We start from the raw sequence: 27,184 nt of genomic DNA on the forward strand, positions 1-27,184 counted from the left end.
TCAGGATGGCCCATTTTCAACAGTTGACAAGAGTAACAGTAGGGGGAAAATTAGCTTGGGGAAATAGTTTTTAGTTAGTGTAATGACTCATCCACACCACTAGCCGTCACCTTCAGCCCCCATGCTAATTTCCCCATGCTAATTTTCCCCCTACTGTTACTCTCACCTTCTTGTCAACTGTTGGAAATGGGCCATCCTGATTATCACTACAAAAGTTTTTTTTTCTCCTGCTGATAATAGCCCACCTTAATCGATTGGTCTCATTAAGAGTCGGTATAGGAACCCCCATTTTTTCAGGTTCTCTGTATATAGATATATCTTCCTATTGTATTTTCCACTGCATGCATCTGACGAAGTGGGCTTTAGCGCAAATAAATTTGTTAGTCTCTAAGGTGCCACAAGTACTCCTCATTTTTTCTGCTGAAATTTCCACAGCATTCACATTTTGGTTTGAATGAATTTGCATTTTTTTTCATCAAAACCAATTCATATAGATTGGCAGACCTTAAGATTGGAAAAGGTCCCAGTTTTCCCAAATTGGATTAGATAAAGTCCAGATGGTTTGCCATTTTGGTTGAACTAAATTAAGCTTTTCCCCACTGCTCAGTTGGAGCCCTATTTAAGTCAACTAATTCAGGGAAAAATTTGGCCTAAGGTTCCTGGAAGCTGATCTGAAGATTGAGGCTGTTCTTTTCATGGGATCTCAAAAAGACATAGAATCATAGAATATCAGGGTTGGAAGGGACCCCAGAAGGTCATCTAGTCCAACCCCCTGCTCGAAGCAGGACCAATTCCCAGTTAAATCATCCCAGCCAGGGCTTTGTCAAGCCTGACCTTAAAAACCTCTAAGGAAGGAGATTCTACCACCTCCCTAGGTAACGCATTCCAGTGTTTCACCACCCTCTTAGTGAAAAAGTTTTTCCTAATATCCAATCTAAACCTCCCCCACTGCAACGTGAGACCATTACTCCTCGTTCTGTCATCTGCTACCATTGAGAACAGTCTAGAGCCATCCTCTTTGGAACCCCCTTTCAGGTAGTTGAAAGCAGCTATCAAATCCCCCCTCATTCTTCTCTTCTGCAGGCTAAACTCCCTCATCCTCTCCCCATAACTCATGTGTTCCAGATCCCTCATCCTCTCCTCATAACTCATGTGTTCCAGTCCCCTAATCATTTTTGTTGCCCTTCGCTGGACTCTCTCCAATTTATCCACATCCTTCTTGTAGTGTGGGGCCCAAAACTGGACACAGTACTCCAGATGAGGCCTCACCAATGTCAAATAGAGGGGAACGATCACGTCCCTCGATCTGCTCGCTATGCCCCTACTTATACATCCCAAAATGCCATTGGACTTCTTGGCAACAAGGGCACACTGCTGACTCATATCCAGCTTCTCGTCCACTGTCACCCCTAGGTCCTTTTCCGCAGAACTGCTGCCTAGCCATTCGGTCCCTAGTCTGTAGCTGTGCATTGGGTTCTTCCGTCCTAAGTGCAGGACCCTGCACTTATCCTTATTGAACCTCATCAGATTTCTTTTGGCCCAATCCTCCAATTTGTCTAGGTCCTTCTGTATCCTATCCCTCCCCTCCAGCGTATCTACCACTGCTCCCAGTTTAGTATCATCCGCAAATTTGCTGAGAGTGCAATCCACACCATCCTCCAGATCATTTATGAAGATATTGAACAAAACCGGCCCCAGGACCGACCCTTGGGGCACTCCACTTGATACCGGCTGCCAACTAGACATGGAGCCATTGATCACTACCCGTTGAGCCTGACAATCTAGCCAGCTTTCTACCCACCTTATAGTGCATTCATCCAGCCCATACTTCCTTAACTTGCTGACAAGAATACTGTGGGAGACCGTGTCAAAAGCTTTGCTAAAGTCTAGAAACAATACATCCACTGCTTTCCCTTCATCCACAGAACCAGTAATCTCATCATAAAAGGCGATTAGATTAGTCAGGCATGACCTTCCCTTGGTGAATCCATGCTGGCTGTTCCTGATCACTTTCCTCTCATGCAAGTGCTTCAGGATTGATTCTTTGAGGACCTGCTCCATGATTTTTCCAGGGACTGAGGTGAGGCTGACTGGCCTGTAGTTCCCAGGATCCTCCTTCTTCCCTTTTTTAAAGATTGGCACTACATTAGCCTTTTTCCAGTCATCCGGGACTTCCCCGGTTCGCCACGAGTTTTCAAAGATAATGGCCAATGGCTCTGCAATCACAGCCGCCAATTCCTTCAGCACTCTCGGATGCAACTCGTCCGGCCCCATGGACTTGTGCACGTCCAGCTTTTCTAAATAGTCCCTAACCACCTCTATCTCCACAGAGGGCTGGCCATCTCTTCCCCATTTTGTGATGCCCAGCGCAGCAGTCTGGGAGCTGACCTTGTTAGTGAAAACAGAGGCAAAAAAAGCATTGAGTACATTAGCTTTTTCCACATCCTCTGTCACTAGGTTGCCTCCCTCATTCAGTAAGGGGCCCACACATTCCTTGGCTTTCTTCTTGTTGCCAACATACCTGAAGAAACCCTTCTTGTTACTCTTGACATCTCTGGCTAGCTGCAGCTCCAGGTGCGATTTGGCCCTTCTGATATCATTCCTACATGCCCGAGCAATATTTTTATACTCTTCCCTGGTCATATGTCCAACCTTCCACTTCTTGTAAGCTTCTTTTTTATGTTTAAGATCCGCTAGGATTTCACCATTAAGCCAAGCTGGTCGCCTGCCATATTTACTATTCTTTCGACTCATCGGGATGGTTTGTCCCTGTAACCTCAACAGGGATTCCTTGAAATACAGCCAGCTCTCCTGGACTCCTTTCCCCTTCAAGTTAGTCCGTCAGGGGATCCTGGCCATCCGTTCCCTGAGGGAGTCGAAGTCTGCTTTCCTGAAGTCCAGGGTCCGTATCCTGCTGCTTACCTTTCTTCCCTGCGTCAGGATCCTGAACTCAACCAACTCATGGTCACTGCCTCCCAGATTCCCATTCACTTTTGCTTCCCCCACTAATTCTAACCGGTTTGTGAGCAGCAGGTCAAGAAAAGCGCCCCCCCTAGTTGGCTCCTCTAGCACTTGCGCCAGGAAATTGTCCCCTACGCTTTCCAAAAACTTCCTGGATTGTCTATGCACCGCTGTATTGCTCTCCCAGCAGATATCAGGAAAATTAAAGTTACCCATGAGAATCAGGGCATGCGATCTGGTAGCTTCCGTGAGCTGCCAAAAGAAAGCCTCATCTACCTCATCCCCCTGGTCCGGTGGTCATGTAGATGTAGGAATTTTTATTGATTTGTGAGTGGCAGGATGTCAGGGTTAGAAAAAGAAATATACCCTTAGGGCTTGTCTACACATGAAAGTTAACCCAGAATGAAGTAGGGTATGAATTTAAATATAAAATTAACTATTCCCAATTAACTCCATGTGTGGACTCTTTTATTCCAGAATACAGGTGCCTTATTTTGGATTAATTTAAACCAAGTGAATTAAACTGATTCAGAGTAAGGCACACTTAATCAGGATTAAGAACATCCAAAAATGAAGTTAATCAGGGACAGATATTTTGGAATAGCTCCCCATGTAGACAAGCCCTTAGTCTATTTTTTAGATATCACAAACAATTCAGCATAATATGCACAGAGAAGTACAACTACTATTCCTGGTACACAGGGTGGAAAATTAAACAATTTAATATTTGATTTATGACATTTATAGCTGTCCAACGGCATTTAAAATCTTGACTTCAAACTGGCAACATGTTTTTAACATCAGCTGTGGACTTCTAAAGAAAAAGTACTTCCCTGGGTTTAGCAGTGAAGAGCCTGGCTTGTAGGAGTGAATCTCAGGTTTCCATAGAATTTTGTAAACTATATATTAGCATTTTTCAGACTGACACAGTTAAGTTTATTGAAATATTATGTATATATATTAGTCACATTAATTCTAAGTCAACACATAGGCCTTTGACCACCTATAATCCTAATGCATTTCAAAGGGTGACTATATAGTTACTAGGCTAATTTCCACTAAGAGTGTACCCCATATCTATTGTGCTTGGCTTGGGCTCTATAAAACCTTGCCACATTCCATTCAAAGTGCAAGGCACACTTTGACCGTGCATCCCCTAATAAAAACACCTAGAACAGCACAAATAAACAAACTATAAAAAGAAAATCCACAACCAATTATCTGCCTTCGCAGAGGAAGACACACAAAAAGATTGAATCAAAAGTAACTGATGCTAGCTAAATTGCCAAGTGCAGTACTAGAAGGCAGTCATATACCATGGTGCTGGGTACATTGTTACTTACATTGTAAACTCTTTGGGGGCAGAGATTGTCTTTTTGTTCTGTGTTTGAACAGCGCTCAGCACAATGGGGTCCTGGTCTGTGACTAGGATGCCTATGCTCTAGGATAATACAAATAATAATAATAATAAAAAGCATTGTTCTTCACATTAAAGGAGAGGTTCTTTTATTATTACTTTTTATCCACCTGCTGCAAACCGAGCTCTCTCTTCTGAATAATATTGACAGATCCCTGCATTGCCATGTGAAGGGTGACCCTTTGAGCTCTCCAGAAAATTTCCCTCATGCCTACATAACAGGAGCAACTGATCCACACAACTGGACTGGCATCACTTGAATAGAATAGACCAAAATGAGAAAGTGCTCTCAGTTTAATTTTGACTAGTCTTGATAACAGGATCTGCACGCCTTTCCTCATCTATTCCCCATCTCCACTGGAAAGTTCATAGAAATCTGGAAACGTAGAGCTGGAAGGGACCTCGAGAAGTCATTAAGTCCAGTCCCCTATGTAGAGCAGGACCAAGTAAATCATGATCATTCATGACAGGTGTTTGTTCAACCTATTCTTAAAAACCTCTGATTTCATATTGCTACATGTCTGTAGTGGACCTCGTCACAGTATTTGGACATAATGTTGTGAAGGCCAAAAGTATAACTGAGTTCAAAAAAGTATTAGATAAGTTCATGGAGTACAGGTCCATCGATGGCTATTAGCCAAGATGGTCAGAGATACAACTCCATGCCTTAAACCTCTGACTACTAGAAGTTGGGACTGGATGAAGGGATGGATCACATGATAAATTGTCCTGTTCTGTTCACTCCCTCTGAAGCATCTGGCTCTGGCCACTATTGGAAGACAGGATATTGGGCTAGATGGACCATTGGTCTGACCCTGTATATCCATTCTTATGTTCTGATGACATGGGTCATCTATGAAGCTTGCTTGATCTCACTGTGTGATCTATATGGAATCCATCTTTCACATGATAAATCTATGAGACTTGCCCAATGTTGCCCTACATGTTTAACATTAATTAGCAAAAGATAGAGCAAATGATTTGATAAAACAATCCCCTTCACACCAATGAATCATAGAATCATAGAATATCAGGGTTGGAAGGGACCCCAGAAGGTCATCTAGTCCAACCGCCTGCTCAAAGCAGGACCAATTCCCAGTTAAATCATCCCAGCCAGGGCTTTGTCAAGCCTGACCTTAAAAACCTCTAAGGAAGGAGATTCTACCACCTCCCTAGGTAACGCATTCCAGTGTTTCACCACCCTCTTAGTGAAAAAGTTTTTCCTAATATCCAACCTGAACCTCCCCCACTGCAACTTGAGACCATTACTCCTTGTCCTGTCCTCTTCCACCACTGAGAATAGTCTAGAACCATCCTCTCTGGAACCACCTCTCAGGTAGTTGAAAGCAGCTATCAAATCCCCCCTCATTCTTCTCTTCTGCAGACTAAACAATCTCAGTTCCCTCCGCCTCTCCTCATAACTCATGTGTTCCAGACCCCTAATCATTTTTGTTGCCCTTCGCTGGACTCTCTCCAATTTCTCCACATCCTTCTTGTAGTGTGGGGCCCAAAACTGGACACAGTACTCCAGATGAGGCCTCACCAATGTCGAATAGAGGGGGACGATCACGTCCCTCGATCTGCTCGCTATGCCCCTACTTATACATCCCAAAATGCCATTGGACTTCTTGGCAACAAGGGCACACTGCTGACTCATATACAGCTTCTCGTCCACTGTCACCCCTAGGTCCTTTTCCGCAGAACTGCTGCCTAGCCATTCGGTCCCTAGTCTGTAGCTGTGCATTGGGTTCTTCCGTCCTAAGTGCAGGACCCTGCACTTATCCTTATTGAACCTCATCAGATTTCTTTTGGCCCAATCCTCCAATTTGTCTAGGTCCTTCTGTATCCTATCCCTACCCTCCAGCGTATCTACCACTCCTCCCAGTTTAGTATCATCCGCAAATTTGCTGAGAGTGCAATCCACACCATCCTCCAGATCATTTATGAAGATATTGAACAAATGAGTCTTCATCCCCTGTCAGAACCAACCTTGCACATAACTTCCTTCTCACATTTTGTAATGTGTTTGCACCTCAAGGTCTGCTGGAACAGGAAATGCCATAATAGCTTGCCAAAAGCTGTTCTTGCAGTATTTCTGTAAGCAGAACTGACATACTTTTCACAAGAAAATCTTACTTATGCCAGGTTTTCAAGGTACAGATAGTTCTGGCAAACTTCGCATAAGCATCTAAGCTCCTGGATGTTTACCTGATCCCCACCTGAACTTTTGAGAGTCAGCCATCACTAACCCTAACCTGAATTAGAATTGTTCTAACCCTGACATAAACAAAATCTTTACTCCAAAGGAACTGTGCCAAACACACCTTTGTCAAGTATATTTATAATCTTCCTGAAAGGTGAACACACAGCTATAAATAAAATAAATAAATAAATCAGACTCTTTATTTTCTGAGTCTAGCTTGCTCTAGTTTCTTTGTTTGATCTACTTTCTAAAAGCCTGCTATCCAGCAGCGATAATCCCTCAGACTAGAATATTACCAGATGTGATTAAATGAGGTTGCCAAATTCCAGGTTTTTTCCACTCTTGGCTTTTCCTCTTATGTAATAGTAAACAGATATAGCTTTTAATGTAATATGGTTCAGCTGTCAATGGCATCAGTTAACTCAGCACTCTTTCTACTGTAGACAGGTATTAATTTATAAATCAGTCCAATTTACTGTAATCACAAGCAGTGTTTTCCATGAGGGAAACATCAACTTCTTCTACAGAGCACCCTAGCACTTACAGCTGCCCTCATTCTACTGGGCTCCCACAGGTGCCATTACTAAATTGTTACTACTGTATTTCACGGTGGTCTTTGGGGTCATCCTTGGGTTTGGGGAGTATTGATACAATGATGCTCCTTAAGACTCCTTCTGGCCTGTTTGTTGGGCCTGCCTTTAGCCCACAGGCTTGTCTGCAAAGGGCTCCATTTTTCAGGGGTGCTGAAAAGAATGGGAGTTGAGGATGCATGGGAGTTGAGGATGATATGCATGTGGGAGTTGAGGATGCCAGCCACTGTCCTATCCCCTCCAGTCCAGATCCCCATCTTCCAAAATGGAGGACCACCTTTGGTCTCTGCAGTCTCATTGCATCAGAATACACAACGACAGCTACTCTGTACACTAAGGCTGCCTACATTACGAGCTATGGGTGTGATCCCCCTGCCCACGTACACACACTTGCACTAGATCCCATCAAGCCAGGGTGAGTATAAATAGCAGCGTAGCTGCAGTAGCATGGACCGTGGCAGTGGAGTCATGGCCTAGCAGTAGCACGTACAAACCCACCTGAACCCAGTGAGTGTGTATTTCACAATTTGCTTCCCTAAGACAACAAGGAATGGGGGGCTGCTGGACAGTTTTTTGGTGGGACTGAAAAAACTGCTTTAGCTGTGTTGGTTGGAATTTTACAGAGTCAAGGTTCCCAGTACTGGTGCATGTTCCTCTTTGTATCATCTCATTGCCTTTTATACCTCTCAGTCAGCTTACTGCTTCCTCCACAGAGTCTCATTGCAGTGTCTCTGATATGAATATTCATCTTCCTACCAGACAGTATCTAATGCCTTAATTGTCATCTCATGCTGCCTGTGTGCTAGCTTTGTATCCCAGTGATATCAAATGCACTTTTCTCCTACTCCAGTTGCAGTTCATCTGATTCTTTCCTCCCTTCTCCGGGCATTATCTAATTACAACTCAGAGCAGGATTTGAATTTTCCTCCGTTATATAAGACGTACAGTGTTCACAGAGCTCTTGGAATCCTCTCCCTGAAGCCTGGAGGGCAACTTTCAGGAAATCCATTTAAATTACAGTTATGGAGATTGTTGAATGAAAGGTTCATTGTTCAAACTGCATACAGTCAGCTAATTAAATAGAAGATGGTAAATGAGAGGGAAGCTGATTAATGTCCAAACGGAGATTTATCACTGCTCTCTACTTGGCTTTGTCATTTAATTTGTTATGTCCCATGGGAAAAGTAACTCTGCAATAGAATCAGTTTGTCAGAGCACCTCAAACTGCTGTTTTCTTCAAAACTCTGTAATGCATCACTTTATTTATTACGAATCACGTTTTATTTTAGAAAGTAAATGAAGAGCATCCCCCTTAGTAATTATCAGGTGCCATTCTCTGTGGCTGCATTACAAAAAGTGGGCTGAGGCCCAACTGTAGAGTCCAGCTGCCCTACATAAAAAAGGGAAGGGTCACTACTTTTCTGTTCCCAGTGCTATAAAATCCCTCCTGGCCAGAGGCAAAACCCTTTCACCTCTAAAGGGTTAAGAAGCTAGGATAACCTCGCTGGCATCTGATCAATATGACCAATGAGGAGACAAGATACTTTCAAAGCTGGAGGGAGCGGAACAAAGGGTTCGTCTGTTTGTGTGATGCTTTTGCCGGACCACATCAGGAATGCAGCTCAGAACTCCTGTAAAAAGTTAGTAAGTAATCTAGCTAGAAATGCATTAGATTTCTTTTTGTTTAAATGGCTGATAGAATAAATTGTGCTGAATGGAATGTATATTCCTGTTTTTGTATCTTTTTGTAACTTAAGGTTTTGCCTAGAGGGATTCTCTGTTTTGAATCTGATTACCCTGTAAGGTATTTACCATCCTAATTTTACAGAGGTGACTCTTTTACCTTTTCTTTAATTAAAATTCTTCTTTTAAGAACCTGATTGCTTTTTCATTGTTCTTAAGATCCAAGGGTTTGGGTCTGTGTTCACCTGTACAAATTGGTGAGGATTTTTATCAAGCCTTCCCTAGGAAAGGGAGTGTAAGGCTTGGGGGATATTTTGGGGGAAGATGTCTCCAAGTGGTCTCTTTCACTGTTCTTTGTTTAACATGCTTGGTGGTGGCAGCATAGGGTTCAAGGACAAGGCAAAGTTTGTACCTTGGGGAAGTTTTTAACCTAAGCTAGTAAAAATAAGCTTAGGGGGTCTTTCATGCTGGTCCCCACATCTGTACCCTAGAGTTCAGAGTGGGGAAGGAACCTTGACACCAGCATTTCTATTCAGGCCAGAAGTATTGTTAACATGGCTCAGATTCATTAAAAATTGGGCCTTCTAAATATGCACCAGGAAATGATATGCATGTGAGAGACAGCATGTTTGGGGGAGAACATATATCTCATGTCAACTGGGTTGAGAGATGCAGGCAAACGAGGTGTTATGGGAGGCATTTTGGACAATGGGCTAGGGATCAGGAGACTTAGAATTCTACAGCTGGCTCTGCCACTGCGCTCCTGTAGCACCTTGGGCAAGTTATTTCACCTCTTTCAGGCTCTGTTTCCCCTCCTATCCTTTGTCTATTTTATCTATTAGCTCTAAAGGGTAGGGGACGTCTCTTTGCAGGAGTTTCCTCAGTGCCTAGAGAAATAGGGCCCTTGTTTTGATTGTGGCCTCTAGGTACTACTGTCATAAGTAAATACTATTAATAATAATTTACTAAAATGTATTGTTTTATTAAAACATGAAGGTATATGTGGATTACCTAAGTGCAAGTGAGGGTTTCCTTTTTGAGATGCTTTGGTGTCCCCTTCACAGCATAGAATCTGCTGAAAAATGTAAGAGCTAGTGTTGAACCACAGGGCCTGGATTTGTTCAATCCTCTTTTCATTAGTTACTGTTCCTTTTTTGAAAATATTACCTGTGATCTATTTCCAGGTAGACGGGCTGGTGCCTAGCAAAGAGTTTGAAATAGTTGTAAATTGCCCTAGAGCTATTGGGTCAGCTCCTCTACCGGTATAAATCACCATCGCTCCATTGAAGTCAGTGAAGTGATGCTGATTTACTCTAGTTGAAGATCTGTTCCATTTTGTCTAATCACTCTGGGCAACCCCAGGCCATGTTGTAGTGTAAACGTGAAGACATCCATTGCATGTTTTTAATTCAGAACAAGATGTTTAACTGATTTTTTTCAATGTTTTGGCATAAAGGAGTTTATGGAGCTCAGCCAAGGCAGAAATCAAATATATTTGAAAAGTTTAAGAAGTAGCATATCATGTTACTTTATATCTATATATAAAATTATTTGAATGTAAGGTCAAAAAGGTAGCTATGTATATAAGAAAAGTGCAAGATATATTACTATTCTAGGGTCTGATTCAGCAAAACACTAAAACCCACACCTAGCTTTAAGCATGGGTTTAAGTAATTTCCTATTCAGTAAACCACTGAAGCATGAGTTTAAGGCACAATGAAGAGCTTTACACTTAGGTGTTACAGTAATAAAACTAACAATAAATAATAGTGACACACTTCAGTGCTTTGCTCTTAGGGTTGATGCAGCTTCCAGTCAAGTCAATGGGAAAATTCTCATTGACTTGAATGGTGCAGGACAATGGTGCAGGACAAAGCATTAGTGCCTTAGGTTCATCTAGATATAGTACTCTTCTGGTTCTACTGACTTCAGCGGCCTTCTTGCTGAGCTGCTAATTTGTCTGAAATGTAAGCATACAAAGTACCCACTCAAAGCTTTTTTCACATTCTCCTTGAAAATAAGTGATTGTCTCAGTGGATTCTTGTCTCACTGAATAAATAACTAACTAAACTAAACACAAATCAGACATCAAGAATTATAACATTCAAAAACCAGTCGGAGAACACTTCAATCTCTCTGGTCACTCGATTACAGACCTAAAAGTCACAATACTTCAACAAAAAAACTTCAAAAACAGACTCCGAGAGACTGCTGAATTGGAATTAATTTGCAAACTGAATACAATTAACTTAGGCTTGAATAGAGACTGGGAGTGGATGGGTCATTACACAAAGTAAAACTATTTCTCTGTGTTTATCCTCCCCCCCCACCCCGGCTCTCCTGCTGGTAATAGCTCACCTTAAGTGATCACTCTGGTTACAGTGTGTATGGTAACACCCATTGTTTCATGTTCTCTATGTATATAAATCTCCCCACTGTATTTTCCACTGAATGCATCTGACGAAGTGAAATGTAGCTCACGAATGCTTATGCTCAAATAAATTTGTTAGTCTCTGAGGTGCCACAAGTACTCCTTTTCTTTTTGCGAATACAGACTAACACGGCTGCTACTCTGAAACCTAACTAAACTTTAGTAATCAGGTAAGAGTTTCTTGGATCAATAGGAAGCACTGACAGGACTTGCTTCTGTAGGAGAAAATACAATAGATTAATTGTCCATATTGATATATAACACTGTTGCTGCAGATACCCTCGCTATGTGTATTACCTGAAAGGCAAAACAAAACAAAACAGTCTGTATTATGTATGTGCGCTAGCCTAATCTTTCCAGGCTACCAGGTTACAAATTGCTTTAAATCTAGATCTAATAAAGACAACATGAACAACACAACCCCAGATCCTTTGTATAGGGCCCTAGGTTGTTTGTATATTCTTTCTTATTCTGTATTATATGAGCAGAGCATTGTACCTACGTAATATTCATTTTAACCTCTATTCTTCTGGGCACTCCGAAAGTCCTGCCTGTAATAATAACTACCACTCATACAGCATCTTTCATACAAAGATCCCACAGCAATCTATAATAACTGAGGAATACTTGTGGCACCTTAGAGTCACAAATTTATTTGAGCATAAGCTTTCATGGGCTAAAACCCACTTCATCGGATGCATGCAGTGGAAAATACAGTAGGAAGATATATATATACAGAGAACATGAAAAAATGGGTGTTGCCATACAGTTAAGGTGAGCTATTATCAGCAGGAGAAAAAAAAACCTTTTGTAGTGATCATCAGGATGGCCCATTTCCAACAGTTGACAAGAAGGTGTGAGTAACAGTAGGGGGAAAAAATAAACATGGGGAAATAACTTTACTTTGTGTAATGACATATCCACTCCCAGTCTCTATGCAAGCCTTTATTCAAACTGGTGTCCAGTTTGCAAATTAATTCCAATTCAGCAGTTTCTCGTTGGAGTCTGTTTTTGAAGTTTTTTTCTTGTAGTATTGCCACTTTTAGGTCCATAGTTGAGTGACCAGGGAGATTGAAGTGTTCTCCGACTGGTTTTTGAATGTTATAATTCTTGACATCTGATTTGTGTCCATTTATTCTTTTGCGAAGAGACTGTCCAGTTTGGCCAATGTACATGGCAGAGGGGCATTGCTGGCACATGATGGCATATATCACATTGGTAGATGTGCAGGTGAACGAGCCTCTGATAGTGTGGCTGATGTGATTAGGTCCTATGATGGTGTCCCCGAATAGATATGTGGACAGAGTTGGCAACGGGCTTTGTTGCAAGGATAGGTTCCTGGGTTAGTGGTTCTGTTGTGTGGTGTGTGGTTGCTGGTGAGTATTTGCTTCAGGTTGGGGGACTCTCTGTAGGCAAGGACTGGCCTGTCTCCCAAGATCTGTAAGAGTGATGGGTCGTCCTTCAGGATAGGTTGTAGATCCTTGATGATGCCCTGGAGAGGTTTTAGTTGGGGGCTGAAGGTGATGGCTAGTGGTGTTCCGTTACTTTCTTTGTTGGGCCTGTCCTGTAGACAGTGACTTCAAGAAGCTGAAGGAACCAAAAGTGCCCAAACTTAGGAAGCCTTCTAGTAGTCACCTAGTTTTTTTTCCTCCTGCTGATAATAGCTCATCTTAACTGTATGGCAACACCCATTTTTTCATGTTCTCTGGGTGTATATATACCTTCCTAATGTATTTTCCACTGCATGCATCCGCTGAAGTGGGTTTTAGCCCACGAAAGTTTATGCTCAGATAAATTTGTTATTCTCTAAGGTTCCACAAGTACTCCTCGTTCTTTTTGTTGATGCAGACTAACAAGGCTACCACTCTGAAACCTATAATAACTATGTAATTGTGTGGACATATAGGCCCAGATACTCTAGCTGAAGCCAAGAAGTGCTTGGAAGTGAGGGGTTGCAAAGGTGGTTGATTCATATTTTTCAATATACATTTATCACTGTATTTTTTCCTTTTGAAATTCATTCTTCAGATTATCACTTGCAACAAATCATTTTTTGCATCCTTCAATAGTTTTGGCTGAAATAGCACTTCAAGATAAAATATAATTGCAGTATAATAATACTTGCTGCTGTATTATGTAATAATGCATGCAGAACATGATGAATTGTGAGATACAGTATAAAACATCATTTAACTCCAATCGTTCGCTGTTAGATGAAAAGTGTTGTCATAATGAGACGCACAAAGGACATTTTGGGTGTTCTCCTAGTTTGAACCTAATGCTGCTTCTCTTGCTCTCCAAAACTGCAAAGGATAGATTTGTTATACAAGATCAGGCATTTATATCATCATAACGATTCATAGACTTTAAAGCTGGAAGGGACTATTAGACCATGTAATCTGATCTTCTGTATATCACAGGCTATAAAATTTCACTCATTTACTCCTGTGTTTAGCCAAATAAACTGTGTTTGGCTAAAGAATATCTCCTGGAAAGGCATCCAGCCTTGCTCTGAAGACAGCAAGAGATGGAGTATTCACCACTTCCCTTGGTACTTTGTTCCAATTGCTAATCACCTTTGCTGCTGAGCTGATAAGAATGCTCTGAGATATACGGACCATAAGGCTTCTTCTACAGTACCTTTCAGTATTTTGTTTAGGAAAAGTTAAATTGATTTGCTTGGCAATGTCATATAAAACCAAAGAAGATTAATTTTCTGAAGATCATTCACTATCTTTTTCTTAACTATTTCCAACATGTGTACTGACAGGTGTGAACTCATGGGTGCAGGGACCATTTGAGATTTACCTATCACTGCAGAAAAGCATTTATGAGTCTGAACAATTTGTAAAGACACTTCCACAGCACAACCTTCCCCCAAAACTTGCGTGCAGAGAGGCTGAAGCTATTTAATAAGTTGACTTTATTAGGTTTGAATTTGTTGGATGGTTAAGAATCATGAGCATGACATCCTTTTCACGTTTGTGAAGAAATCTATCTGCGTGGAGGCTGGTAGATATGAAAGGGAGAGGTAGTGTTTGTGGTATTTCTTGATACAGAGCTTGATGTGACCTTATGTGCATTCCCAGAACAATAGAATATATATTAATACTTTCTAGTCACATTTTTGTCTGCCCTGAATTTTAATTCTGTTTTGACTCCCCATCAAAATGCTGACTTTTGGTATACCAAGGACTCAACAAATAACAAGAATCCTCTCTGCCTCCAAAATCACATAACCTGTAAAATAGATGCTTCAAGTAGTGAAACATAAAGACTTTCTTTCGCACCTCTCTAAGCTGCCTGGTATATCAATAAATGGTTCAACAAGTTGTTTTTCTTCACACTTTAACTATATCCCTTTGAGAGAGCTGCTCATTAAAGACGGCTAAGTGGACAAAAAACAAGTTAATAGGAGAAAAGCCACATTACATGCTATCACTCATTAACAGTCCTTCCTTTAAAAAAAAAAAGTCTTTGGCAAGAATGTAGCAACAGATGCAACATACACACACACACACACACACACACACGTATAAAATACGAGAACAACAAAGACTTCTTCAGTTTACATGATATTCCTTCTTCTTAGGCTGGTATTTTTTCAAGGGCATGGTCACAAACCACAGTAAGTATACTTCTGAGCATTTTTATTCTCAATGGGCCTGCATATGCTTTCAGGACTATTAAAATAAAAATCTTTGTTTTGGAAACACAAGCTGAAGTGGAAGCCACCGACAATGACTCATCAGCTTCAGGGCTGGAGTCTCCCATATGTTTAGTCTGTTGGTTTTGGGATGCCGGTGACTTAGGGTATGTCTACACTCACAGGCGCCAGCGTCCTCTGGGCCCCGGTGGTGCTCACCCCTCCTCTTCACCCCAGGCCCTGCCCCCAACCCCCCCTTACCTGAAGCCCCCATCCCACCCCACCTCTTCCTGCCCCTGCTCCACCCTGCCTCTTTCCACCCAGTTCTTCCCCCTCCCCTGAGTGCGCCCCATTCCAGCGCCTCCCCCCCCCCCGCTCCAGCACCTCCTGTGTGCCGCAGAACAGCTGTTCGTGGCGGGCTGGAGGAGCTGGGAGGGAGGGAGAGGAGCTGACTGTCAGGGCTGCTGGTAGACAGGAGGCTCGGGGGTGGAGGGGTGGGGAGGGAGGAGGGGAGCTGGCTGCCAGTGGGTGCTAAGCACCCACTATTTTTTTTCTGTGGGTGCTCCAGCCCTGGAACATGCGTGGAGTCGGTGCCTATGTCTACACTACTAATGTAAGTTGATCTATATTAGGTCAAATTACTGTCACCGCAATAATTACTGCAGTGGTGCATGTCTACACTACCCTCCTTGGTTCAGTGATGTGTGTCCTCACTAGGAGCGCTTCCACCAACCAAAGAGGGCAGTGTGGGGAACTGAGAACCCGGTCTGTCAGCTCTGCTGGAAGCTCCCTGCCGGGACCCTGGCTGCCCCACAGGCTCCCGGGCTCCTGGCAGGCTGCTCCCCACCCGCTCCCTGTTCCCCGCCGGGAGCAGGGAGAAGCTACCCAGGGCGTCTCACCTCCCTGTTCCTCACTGGGAGCTGGGGAAAGCTGCCCAGGGCTTCTCACCACCAGGGAGTTGGAGCCAGTTGCCATGAAATTGACAAAGCTGACTGGCTCCAGGCAGTGAGCGGGTGAGGAGGCTGCTTGGGCTTCTCACCCAAGCTCCCAGCTGGGAACAGGTCTGAAGCCACCTGAGCTTCAGCTCCCCTCTGGGCCCTCACTCCAGCTCCCAGAGGGGAGCAGGGTCCAGCTCCCAGCTCTCCAGGGGAGCTGGGCTTTCTTGTCAATTTCATGACTTCTGCAATGAAATTGACAAGACAGTTGATGTAAGTAACATAAGGTCCACACAGACACTGCCTCATCCTAATTACACCGACATAAACCTTTCGCCTCTCATGGAGGTGGAGTTATTATGTCAGTGTAGTACGGCACTTACAGCAGCAGGAGGAAGGTTGTAGTTTAGTCACTGACATAATTAGGTTGACAGAAGCCGCCTTAGGTCGACCTAACTGTGTAATGTAGACGAGCCCTGAGGCAGCTTGTTTTGACTCCCGTATTCCACATGCTCAGCTTTTTTCTATCTGCGCAAACAAAATTTCCAAAGTCGTTTCGGTAAACGTCATTGGTGCTAACAATTTTTTTTCTTCTTAGCAAGCCAACATTTTAGAAGGTCAAGGTTGATTAAGTTAAACAATGTGTATTACATCAAGGAAGAATATCCTCTCATTGAAAACCCTGCTGGTAGGCAGACATATGTGATTTCAATTTGGCAGCTGAATGATTTCACAGTCCTCATGGTCTTCAAATAGTATTTTACTCCATGTCAATGTGTGAAGGAAATAGGAAAGCAGCGGCCCACTTTGCCAAAAGAGTTATTTAGCTGAAACAAACAAAACAGCAAAGAGGGAAAGAGGCGGAGGAAATGATTGAGACAGACAAGTTACCCAGGTTTTTAAAAGGATTGGATAGCTTTCAGGTATGCAAGTGAAGTCAGTGAAACAAAGGAAATCAAACCTCATACTTAAACTTATTGTTGTTGATTTGGGAAGGGAGCTTGTAACTAACGGTACCATTTTCAAAAGTACACAAGTGACTTAGGATCCTAAGTCCATTCCTATTTTCAAAGGTGACTATGGGACTTAGGTGCTTACGTCCCATTGACTTTACCCTTGGGGTCTTACCAAAGTTAATGCGAGTCCTGCCATTCACCTCAGAGAACTTGGTATCAAGAGCTACATGGATCCACCAACCAACCTGGGACTCCGAAGGAACAGTCTGTTCCCTGGACCTCTATGGCCCTACTCAATGCACAACCTGTTTAACTGGGTGGGACCAGGAGTTAAGCATTAAAGGGGGGACATCAAGAAGAACAGAAGAAACATGAGTGGGCAGAAAATAATTTGTTTACATATTTTATTTATGGAGCACTGTTGGGGTGTTCAGAGCTGTACAAGAAGAGAGGCAGGCCTGGTTCTTATCCAATGAAGTTTATAATCCAAAATGGACAGATAATACAGTTTAGACACAAAATATCCTGGATGGCCAGAGAATGGAACATCCAGTCTCAAAATGTTTCATATGTATTTTTCCCCTCAAAGTTTCTTAAAGAATCTTAAATAGAAAAGAATAAATTCATTTATGCTAAGAGATCCCACAGGAATCACCTTTGCTCCCTCAATAATCCATTCTAAATTGAAGTGGAATAGAAGAAACAAAAGCATATGGAATAAAGAAGCATATGGATCTAAAAAGAGAAATATTTCCCTTTTGAGAGGACTAGAGAAGAGTGTATTGTATAGGCCACGGACTCAAGAAGGAACCAGCATTAAGTATGTTAAAGGAAGTATCTAACAACATAAATCAACTCTTAGAATCCTGTTATCAAAACTGTAGTCATAGCCCATCTCCCCCAAGTGCATGGGAACCCCTGCTATTATGCACTGAGGAACCACTGTCAAACTGAAATGTACCAGCTAAAAGATAGGTCCAGGGTAATGAATTGAGAATCTCTCTCCTGAGGCTTGCACCGACGATTGGCTTCCTACTTCACAGAGAGGCTTGGTAATGATAGAGACCCTGCTCTGGGGGAGGCACTTAAGTGACACACTACATGAAATATTACTTTGATAACAACCACAAAAAAAACTTTTCACAAATGTTTCTGAGTCTCCTTTCCACCTAGCATCCTCGAGCCCAGAGGCAATGAGACCAGTGTGTAAATTATCCTCACCGAACACATTAAATGTGAACAAGTGCAGCGTTCAGACAAAGCTCGGGGTCCAATATAAGCCCCATACTGAACTCACGCCATTGTGCTTAGGAATTGCTGCACATACCATAGAGTATGAAAAATCATCCTATTGTTTGGGGCAGGAAGAGAAGTGAAAGGAGGTTTGAAAGAGAACAGTTACCTATTTTGGCCCAGATCCTGTGCAGTTCAGCTAGCCAGGCTGTGCAGTGAAATTCTCAGTGGAAGGAACTCCCCAGCCCCCACCATGGAACCTCTGAAGTGCTGCACTGCAGCTGCTGCTCCCATACGATAGGGGTCAATGGCTGGGTTGGTGGCGAATCCGTCGACACTGTTTCTGCTCTTCTCCCAGGGCTGACCGCCAGGTGACAGCACAAGAGGAATCCCCGTGGAGCTGGGCTCTCTGACTTATAAGAAGGTGCCGTCCCTTTGCAGGCTTCACAAATCCCACTCCATTCCTGCACAGTGGAACCATGCTGGTTCTGCTGCAGCGGGGGAAACTTCATGGCCATGGAGGGGGTAGAGGCGCATTTGCGTCTCATGCCATGCACATACTTTAGTTTGTAGGTGCGAGTTAGGTACAATGTTGGACAGATCCTCAGCTGGTGTAACTCAACATCACTCCAATGAAGCCCAGGAGCTGGCAGCAGCCGCCACAGTGGGGTGACTCAGCGGTGCTATGCCCTGGCTCTAGGTCAAGGGTAAGATTCTTTTTCCCCAACCACATGTAGGTCCCTGTGCGGAGCTCCGCTGCTTGGGGAGGCTGGTAACATGGCTGTAAAAGAGCAGCAACACCAGGGACTATGAACTTGGTAGAGAAGCTACTGAAGAAATATAAATAGTGGATGGATCAAAAGCCCTACTTCCATGGAGAGAATGGAAGCATCAGCATTGTTCAGTTCTTTTAAATTACCGTGAAACCAAATACCTTTTCAGCAATAAAGTCAGAGCACTTGCCTGATGATGAACAGCAAGGGAGTACAGTTACCCTGGCCTCAATCCTTAGGGAAACCAATTCATTTGCTTCATATCCCTCTGGGAACAAGGTTACTGAATAAGCATGTGAACCTACTGATTAGTGCCCTTCTCTGGTTAAAGAATAAATCTTTTGAAAACAAAGCCCAAATGCTGCTTAATATGAGAGAGAAAGAGAGAGAGAATTCTGAGCAGGCCTGAAAGTGAAATCTGAAACAACCTGGCTCTAAAGAAAAGAAGCTCGCTTTACACCTTCCTTTCCCTTTGTTCATCTTTTAAATCAGCTTGGATTAATTTAAAAGGATTTGGTTGAGATGAAAGTGAGCACCTGAGTAAATTAATTCAGTATGTGTCATTATGGAGGGGAACATCTGCCCATGGAGTGGCAGAAATTATAAAATATATCCAACTCCCATATAAAATAAACCCAGACCTAGAGTTCTTTAAAGGCTTGTTCCTGATCTCACCTCAGGCTTGTTAGCATGTATAGCAAAGGGGGTTGGTTCTGAAAATAGCTGATTACTGGCATTCCTTTGATTTTATGCACAGGAGTTACATATGTGCTAAATTACCTGAAAAGATTTACTGGGGTGCTCTTCACATACAGGTAGGATAATCCCCCATTTTACCCCATCATTACTTGCTTGCTCAATACTAGTTAGCATTTTATAGGTGCTTTTTCTGCATTTCCTTTGAGCTCATTAGTCAAGGCAAATTCTGACTTTGTGTGAGTAGTTATTAACGCAGGTTTCAGGCAAAATAAATGCATTTAAAATCTATCTATCAACACAATTCCAAGGCTCCATGCAATTGCATCAGATCATGGATTACACAGTCAGCCAGTTTGGTTCTGGCAGTGCCAACAGAATGGAGGAGTGAGATTGAAACACATTTGGAAAAATGATTTAGAGGTACATTCTAACAATGGCATATAGGTGATAATCTTAAGTATCTGATCCAAAGCACATTAAAGTCAGTGGATAAACTGCTAGTGATGTCAATGGTTTTTGGATCAGGCCTTTTGTGGGTGAATTTACCCCTACTTTTAATGGAGATCTTGCCTTTATTTAAAGGGGAGAGGTGATTTTTTTTGAGCACCATATACTGAATGATTATTATCATAATCATTTTTATTATTTAAATATTCGACACAACCTTTAATTTCAAGGATTCTTATAGGGGAAGGCAATTTTCTGAAAGTTTAAACAAGAAATGCACCACAGTTCATAATTATTAGCTGCAGGTCCTAAAGTTCCTAACACTGGGCATTCTACCAACTATGTATCTTCAGTTGCAGCAGTGTCTTTAACTTTATTATAGTTTTTTTTTTATATCACAGTGTGTCCTCCCTCCATTACTTTCTTATTATCTTTCTGTTCAGCTTCCTTTTCTTTGCACTGATCACGGTCGTGCAGTCTAGGTACTAGTCAAAAAACTTCCATACAGAGAAATCCAGTAGTGATTTTGTTCTAATGTGTAGCAACACTCCTGATGTGACTGTCTCAACACAGAGATTCAGTCCAAAACTCCAACCAGGCCAGCCCATTTTACCAAATCTAGGGTGAACTATTAATTTTCTTTCCTTTGGTGACTTTTTTTTTTAAACTGATCATTAACTGTACAGGAAAGATGGACCCAAAGATTTGGGTGATTTAGCCAAGTTTGTCAGCCAAGCATAATGGCTTCATGAAAAGCCATTTACATTATCAGTATAAAACCTACCAATTACTTATCATTAATTGAATTCCCATTTTAAACTATTACAACTTAGTTACCATTACGCTTGTTAAAGCTTTCCATTCTTTCATTAGACAAATGTGAGGCCATATTAGCACCAGAAGGATACAGAAAGAGCCATCTTTTCTTTCTCTAGTTCTGGGATTGCTCATAAGGTTTAACAGATTTTTAGGCCAGATTTTCAATGTGCTGAGACCTTTTGAAATATCTGCTCCTTAAAGAACAGCACTTCCCAGCCTATGTAAGAATCTGCCAGCTACTCCTCAACTTTGGAATGTGGCTTAATAATAATTGTTTGTTTTTCTCTCTGCCACAATTTGAAGGCCTCTTAGTGCCTCAGCAAAAATTAGTACACAGTAATTAATGAATGAGGCAAAAGAGGCTAATTAATATAAATCCAGAGCAGAAAATGAAATAAAAAGAACATAGCTAACACTTCCTCCCAAACCCACCAGATCTCTCTCTCTCTCTCTCTCACACACCCCCCCCGACCCCACAACCAAATTTTTATTATTATAAACTCCCATCAAGATTGGGGCCCCATTGTGTCAGACATTGTACAGACACACAGTAAGAGACAATACCTGCCCTAAAGAGCTTCTAGTCTAGGCAGACAAAGCTTGGGAAAGGAAACTGAGGGACAGAGTCTACGAAGAGCTACAAAAGAATCTCAGAAAACTGGGTGACAGGGCAACAAAATGGCAGATGAAATTCAATGTTGATAAATGCCAAATAATCCACATTGGAAAACATAATCCCAACTACACATATAAAATGATGGGGTCTAAATTAGCTGTTACCACTCAAGAAAGAGATCTGGAGTCATTGTGGATTGTTCTCTGAAAACATCCACTCACGGTGCAGCAGCAGTCAAAAAAGCAAACAGAATCTTGGGCATCATTAAGAAAGAGATAGATAATAAAACAGAAAATATCATACTGCCGCTATATAAATCCATGGTACGCCCACATCTTGAATACTGCGTGCGGATGTGGTCGCCACAACTCAAAAAAGATATATTGGAATTGGAAAAGGTTCAGAGAAGGGCAATAAAAATTATTAGGGATATGGAACGGCTGCCATATAAGGAGAGATTAATAAGACTGGGACTTTTCAGCTTGGAAAAGAGATGACTAAGGGGAGTTATGATAGAAGTCTATAAAATCATGAGCTTTCAAAAGCTTATGCCCCAATAAATCTGTTCGTTTTTAAGGTGCCACTGGACTCCTCGTTGTTTTTGTGGATACAAACTAACATGACTACCCCTTTGATTCAAGAACTAGGGGTCACCAAATGAAATTAATAGGCAACAGATTTAAAACAAACAAAAGGAAGTATTTCTTCATACAACACACTGTCAACCTGTGGAACTCTTTGCCAGAGAATGTTGTGAAGGCCAAGACTATAACAGGGTTCAAAAAAGAACTAGATAAGTTCATGGAGGATAGGTCCATCAATGGCTATTAGCCAGGATGGGCAGGGAAGGTGTCCCTAGCCTCTGTGCTAGAAACTGCAAATGGGCAACAGGGGATGGATCAGTTGATGATTACCTGTTCTGTTCATTCCCTCTGGGACAGCTGGCATTGGCCATTGTCAGAAGACAGAATACTGGGGTAGATGGACCTTTAGTCTAACCCAGTATGGCTGCTCTTATGTTAAATGAGTTGCCCAGGATCATACAACAGATCAGTGGCAGAACCAGGAAGAGAACACAGATTGCCTGAGACGCAGTGTAGGAATCAATTTAAAAATGTCCTGAGCCCTGTCCTGAAGAAAACTAGAAATGTGCTACAGAGAATAGGCAAGGAGGAGAGAGTTCCAACATCACAGCCCCTGACTGGAAAGGTCTTTACCTTCCCTTCATGGCCATATCTTCTGCTGGTCAGCAGTGCCAATCTCAGACACTATAACAGCCTGTGTGTGGGCCATCACTGGTCTTCTCTTATTTAGCATCTTACATTCAAAAATGAAAAGCCTTCCATGGACTCATTTTAAAGCTAAAGCTGCAGACATTTTCACTCAATGTTGTGTTACATAGACCCTTTACATGGTGAGATGCACCTGCCACTGTATGATGTGTAAACTGTACACACATACAGTAAAAATAAAAACATAATTATTTAATAAAAGCCTTTCTATTATTCATTTGAATTTTCTCGCCTGTTTGGCACATTTTAATATTAGTCCTTTGGGGAGATTTTTGTTTGGTTTTAATTTGCTGTAGCGTTGTTTTTAATCAACACAGTTTTCCCATTTGCAGAAGCTTTCTACTTATGTGTTTGCTTTCCTTCCATGTGCTCTGGCAAGGCCTTTCTCCCTGGCGTCAGAGCGTGTTTGATCCTACTAGTCAGAAGGATGAAAGTTTCCCCCTTTGTATCAGTTCCCTGACTCTTGTCTGCAGAGACCCAACCTCCAACCAATCTGACTGAATGGCTTGGCTTCTATCATCCAATAAAACTAAATTTAATACCAACCTATGGAGGAGTATATGCATCAAGGTACTACAAACCCTTAGCTCTCACCAGCTCCTGCAGATTACTTATCACTTTCACAGTGTGGCAGGGGAATCACATTGATTTTTTCAGGGGATCAGATGTTGCTGCCTGTTTTCCATCTGAAGCAGTGCCATGGTTTGCACCACCTCTTCTGACACAAGCTGCTAGAGATCAGAGCTCTCTCACTTTGTTCTCCCCATCCAGAACTTGTTTGGAGAGTCACATGTTGCCCTGGTTTGCAACCAGTGCCGAGCGTGTTGAGATGAGTTGTGATAGCAGTGATATCATTATGTTAAGGGAAGAGCTACTCCAAGAATTTTGTCCCAGGCTCTATGACCTTTTAAAGAGTTATATCTATTGGCAGAAGACATAGACAACTCATGACCACCACCTCCCTAGATACATATCCTCCTCAGTAAGTCCCGGGACATGAAAGAGAAGGAGACCAAGGTGCTATTCAGATCCAAGAAATATCTAATCTGGTCTTCAAGGGAATGAACCAAAGCAGGTTCTTGAAGAAATCAAAGAAATCTGCACCTCATCATTATTCCATTGGTATTCATATACAATGAGGTCTCGAAATGGTAGAATAACTATGAAGAGCTCTGAACGAGGAAGAAGAAGAAGGAAAGGAAGATGGAGATAGAAAAAGGAGACTGAAGCTTCCCCCTCTTGTATTCTTTCTTCTCTCACTCTCCCTTTTGCTCTGATATTCTCTTTTTTTCTTTCCTGCTCTGCTTTTTCTCTTGAGTTGTTATCTCTCAAACTTCTTAAAATCCTTTCCCTTACCTCTGGAAAACCTCCATTCTTTACATTAAGCAGCAGACTTAAAAACCCATCCTGGCCCTAACCTGACCTGTTCTGCCTCATGAAATGTCCTACTTGCTACTCACTTCTCATTCAGACAAATCTCTCACTGACTTCAGGATTTGGTCCATTGTGTCTAATAAACAGGCTTGTTTGTCTGAAGGAAAGGTTAGTTAATAGCCTGTCTCAGACATATTTTGGTTCTGATTTATCTAGTCCCATTTGTTTAGTACATACAGTGCCTGCAGTAGCTGCTGTGTGCAAAACTTAGATATTTGGACTTGATCCTGAGAGGGACTGAGCACTCGCAGCTCCCGCCGAGGTCAGTTCCAGTTCCAGATGCTCAGCACCTCTGAGGTGTCAAGGCAGAAAAAGTGAGATGGGAAAGAGATTTTCAGTGACATCTTATCTGGCTTGCGGTCAGCCAGATCATCTTCTCTGGAAAGCTGCTTAAAACTTTACTTACTTTTATTACACTGGCCCAAGCAATTAAGAAAATGGGCAGCTGTCCTGTAGAGTTGGCATTTTCTAAGACACATTCAGCTTCAGATCTTATTTATTTTTTCAATAGTAGAAGCACAATCATCCTAAAGAGCCTAATCTTGGAACCGATTCCTAGATCTGTGAACGTGGAGTACCAGAAGCGGGGTCCTCTTGGCAGAATTTGTCCGAAGAAACACTAGTTCACATGAAATCTGTTGTAACTATTTATGCTACAGCCTTTGGTGCTGCCCAATTACTGTAATCCCAAATACTGGCGATAGTTAGCAAAGAGGCATGTAGGTAATTCTCCAGCCTCATCAGCAGCCTGCTCCCCGAGCTATATCTTAGGCTCAGCTGTCAGTTTCATGTATGCTGCTGCTTGTGGTTTAGTCCTTCTGGCTTGTGTGTAGAGAAAGCCATCAGTGTGTTGTGAGGCAAAATATCTGCCTCGAAATGAGAAATGCACAGTTTGCATAAATACCAGTTTGAAAAGTGCATATAAACACGAAGCTGGGATTTTTCTTTCCTTCTGAGAAGTCTCTTTGGCTTGCATAAATTATTAATTAATGTAAAATTTTCTCAGTGAAAAAGGATGATAGATATGGTTTCCCCTATCAGATTTCAGAGCCACCAATCCTGAATTCATGCCATAAACTTCCATTATAAAACATTCCCTAGATATCTCTCTCTTTAGGATAGCGACTTTCCTGTTTAATTTATCATTCATTTATCTTCCTCACATCTTGAATAAATGTGCATTTGCTCTTGTTTCTAAAGTAATGGGTTTGCTGAGCTTCCAGTATCATCAGCCTATAATTAATTGGTATGGACAGTTAAGCATTTGCACAACTATAAACTTCATTTTTTGTTTGTTTGGTTTGTTACACGTCATGTTACATTATTTCATGAGGTCACATGTCCTAAGATGTTGTCCAAAGTCTTTTTACAGAAAAGGTGGCAAGGGTAGGGGAGGAAAGCAATGCAAATACCTCAAACCAGCCCTTATTGAAACCATCTGGTAGCAATTTAGGCAGATGTAAATAAGAAGAAGGATAATGTATCTCTCCTGGGAGGCCTGCCAGGTGAATTTCAATAGTTTATTTGTAGTTTTCAATATGCAATGACCTTATCAAATGATAGAATCAAATTCTATTTGTTATTCTGCTAGGTTCTGAAGCATAAAAGGGATCACACCTTCCACCAGGAACTGAATATTGTTAAGTCTTTATGTTTATAAAAGTTAAGATGTTGTCAGTATTGAGAAGAACAGATGTTCTTTAGTGGTATAGCAATTGCCTTACCAAACCAAACCAGTGGCCCACCTAACTGTATGTCTCTGACAGAAACAGCCAGTGCATGGGTATGTCAGAGCAAAGTATAAAGTGCAGAGGACTTCTACATCCAGAGTGGCTAGGATGGTGTTTTCAGGAAGATCACCGATGGATTGTAGTTTCCTTAGGAAGTCAGTAGTGTCTTTAAGATAGCTGGGAGTGCTGGTAGTGTAGGGCCTGAGGAGGGAGTCTACATAGCCAGACGATCCTGCTGTTAGGGTGCCAATGCCGGAGATGATGGGGCATCCAGGATTTCCAGGTTTATGGATCTTGGGTAGTAGATAGAATACCACAGGTTGGGGTTCCAGGGGTGTGTCTGTGCGGATTTGTTCTTGTGCTTTTTCAGGGATTTTCTCGAGCAAATGCTGTGATTTCTTTTGGTAACTCTCAGTGGGATCAGAGGGTAATGGCTTGTAGAAAGTGGTGTTGGAGAGCTGCCGAGCAGCCTCTTGTTCATATTCCGACCTATTCATGATGACGACAGCTCCTCCTTTGTCAGCCTTTTTTGATTATGATGTCAGAGTTGTTTCTGAGGCTGTGGATGGCATCGTGTTCTGCACGGCTGAGGTTGTGGGGCAAGTGATGCTGCTTTTCCACAATTTCAGCTTGTGCACGTCGGCGGAAGCACTCTATGTAGAAGTCCAGTCTGTTGTTTCGACCTTCAGGAGGAGTCCACCCAGAATCCCTCTTTTTGTAGTGTTGGTAGGGAGGTCTCTGTGGATTAGTATGTTGTTCAGAGGTGTGCTGGAAATATTCCCTGAGTCGGAGATGTCGAAAATAGGATTCTAGGTCACCACAGAACTGTATCATGTTCGTGGGGGTGGAGGGGCAGAAGGAGAGGCCCCGAGATAGGACAGATTCTTCTGCTGGGCTAAGAGTATAGCTGGAAAGATTAACAATATTGCTGGGTGGGTTAAGGGAACCACTGTTGTGGCCCCTTGTGGCATGTAGTAGTTTAGATAGTTTAGTGTCCCTTTTCTTTTTTTCTTTTTCTTTTTCTTTTTTCTGAGTATTGAATAAAAGGTAATCAAACATCTAAGTATCTATCTGTCCTCTGTCTATTTTGCTATGGATGGAATTGAGGTGCTGATTTTTCCATAAGAATCGCCTTTTTTTTTTAACCATTTCTCTACGGTTGGGCTATTTTTCTTTTTCCAATGAGAGGCTATCAATAGCCATAGCAGATGAGATTTTAATTCTTCATTTTCTTTTGTGTGACCATTTCCTCTGGGAAGTCCCAGGAGGATTACTAAAGGAGCATTTGGTAATAAATATCCAGCAATTGGTGTTATTTG

General features: G+C 42.2%; 2 protein-coding genes across 6 annotated transcripts in view; one reads left to right on the top strand and one right to left on the bottom strand.

Moving 5' to 3' along the window:
* The window catches only part of LOC140909033 (uncharacterized), a 100,916-nt gene that overhangs the window by 70,248 nt on the left and 3,484 nt on the right, over window positions 1-27,184 (bottom strand). The gene's annotated exons all lie outside the window — the stretch shown is intronic.
* Window positions 14,813-27,184, top strand: part of LOC140909032 (uncharacterized) — a 116,897-nt gene continuing 104,525 nt past the window's right edge. For all 3 annotated transcript variants that reach the window (XR_012158053.1, XR_012158055.2, XM_073337359.1), the window contains exon 1: window positions 14,813-14,913. Coding sequence is in view for 1 of the 3 variants with exons in the window: in XM_073337359.1 (XP_073193460.1) it covers window positions 14,898-14,913 (16 nt within the window). In the remaining 2 variants the exon portion in view is untranslated. The remainder of the gene's footprint in view (window positions 14,914-27,184) is intronic.

This window comes from Lepidochelys kempii, chromosome 3 (assembly GCF_965140285.1).
Source record: "Lepidochelys kempii isolate rLepKem1 chromosome 3, rLepKem1.hap1, whole genome shotgun sequence".
Taxonomy (NCBI): domain Eukaryota; kingdom Metazoa; phylum Chordata; order Testudines; family Cheloniidae; genus Lepidochelys; species Lepidochelys kempii.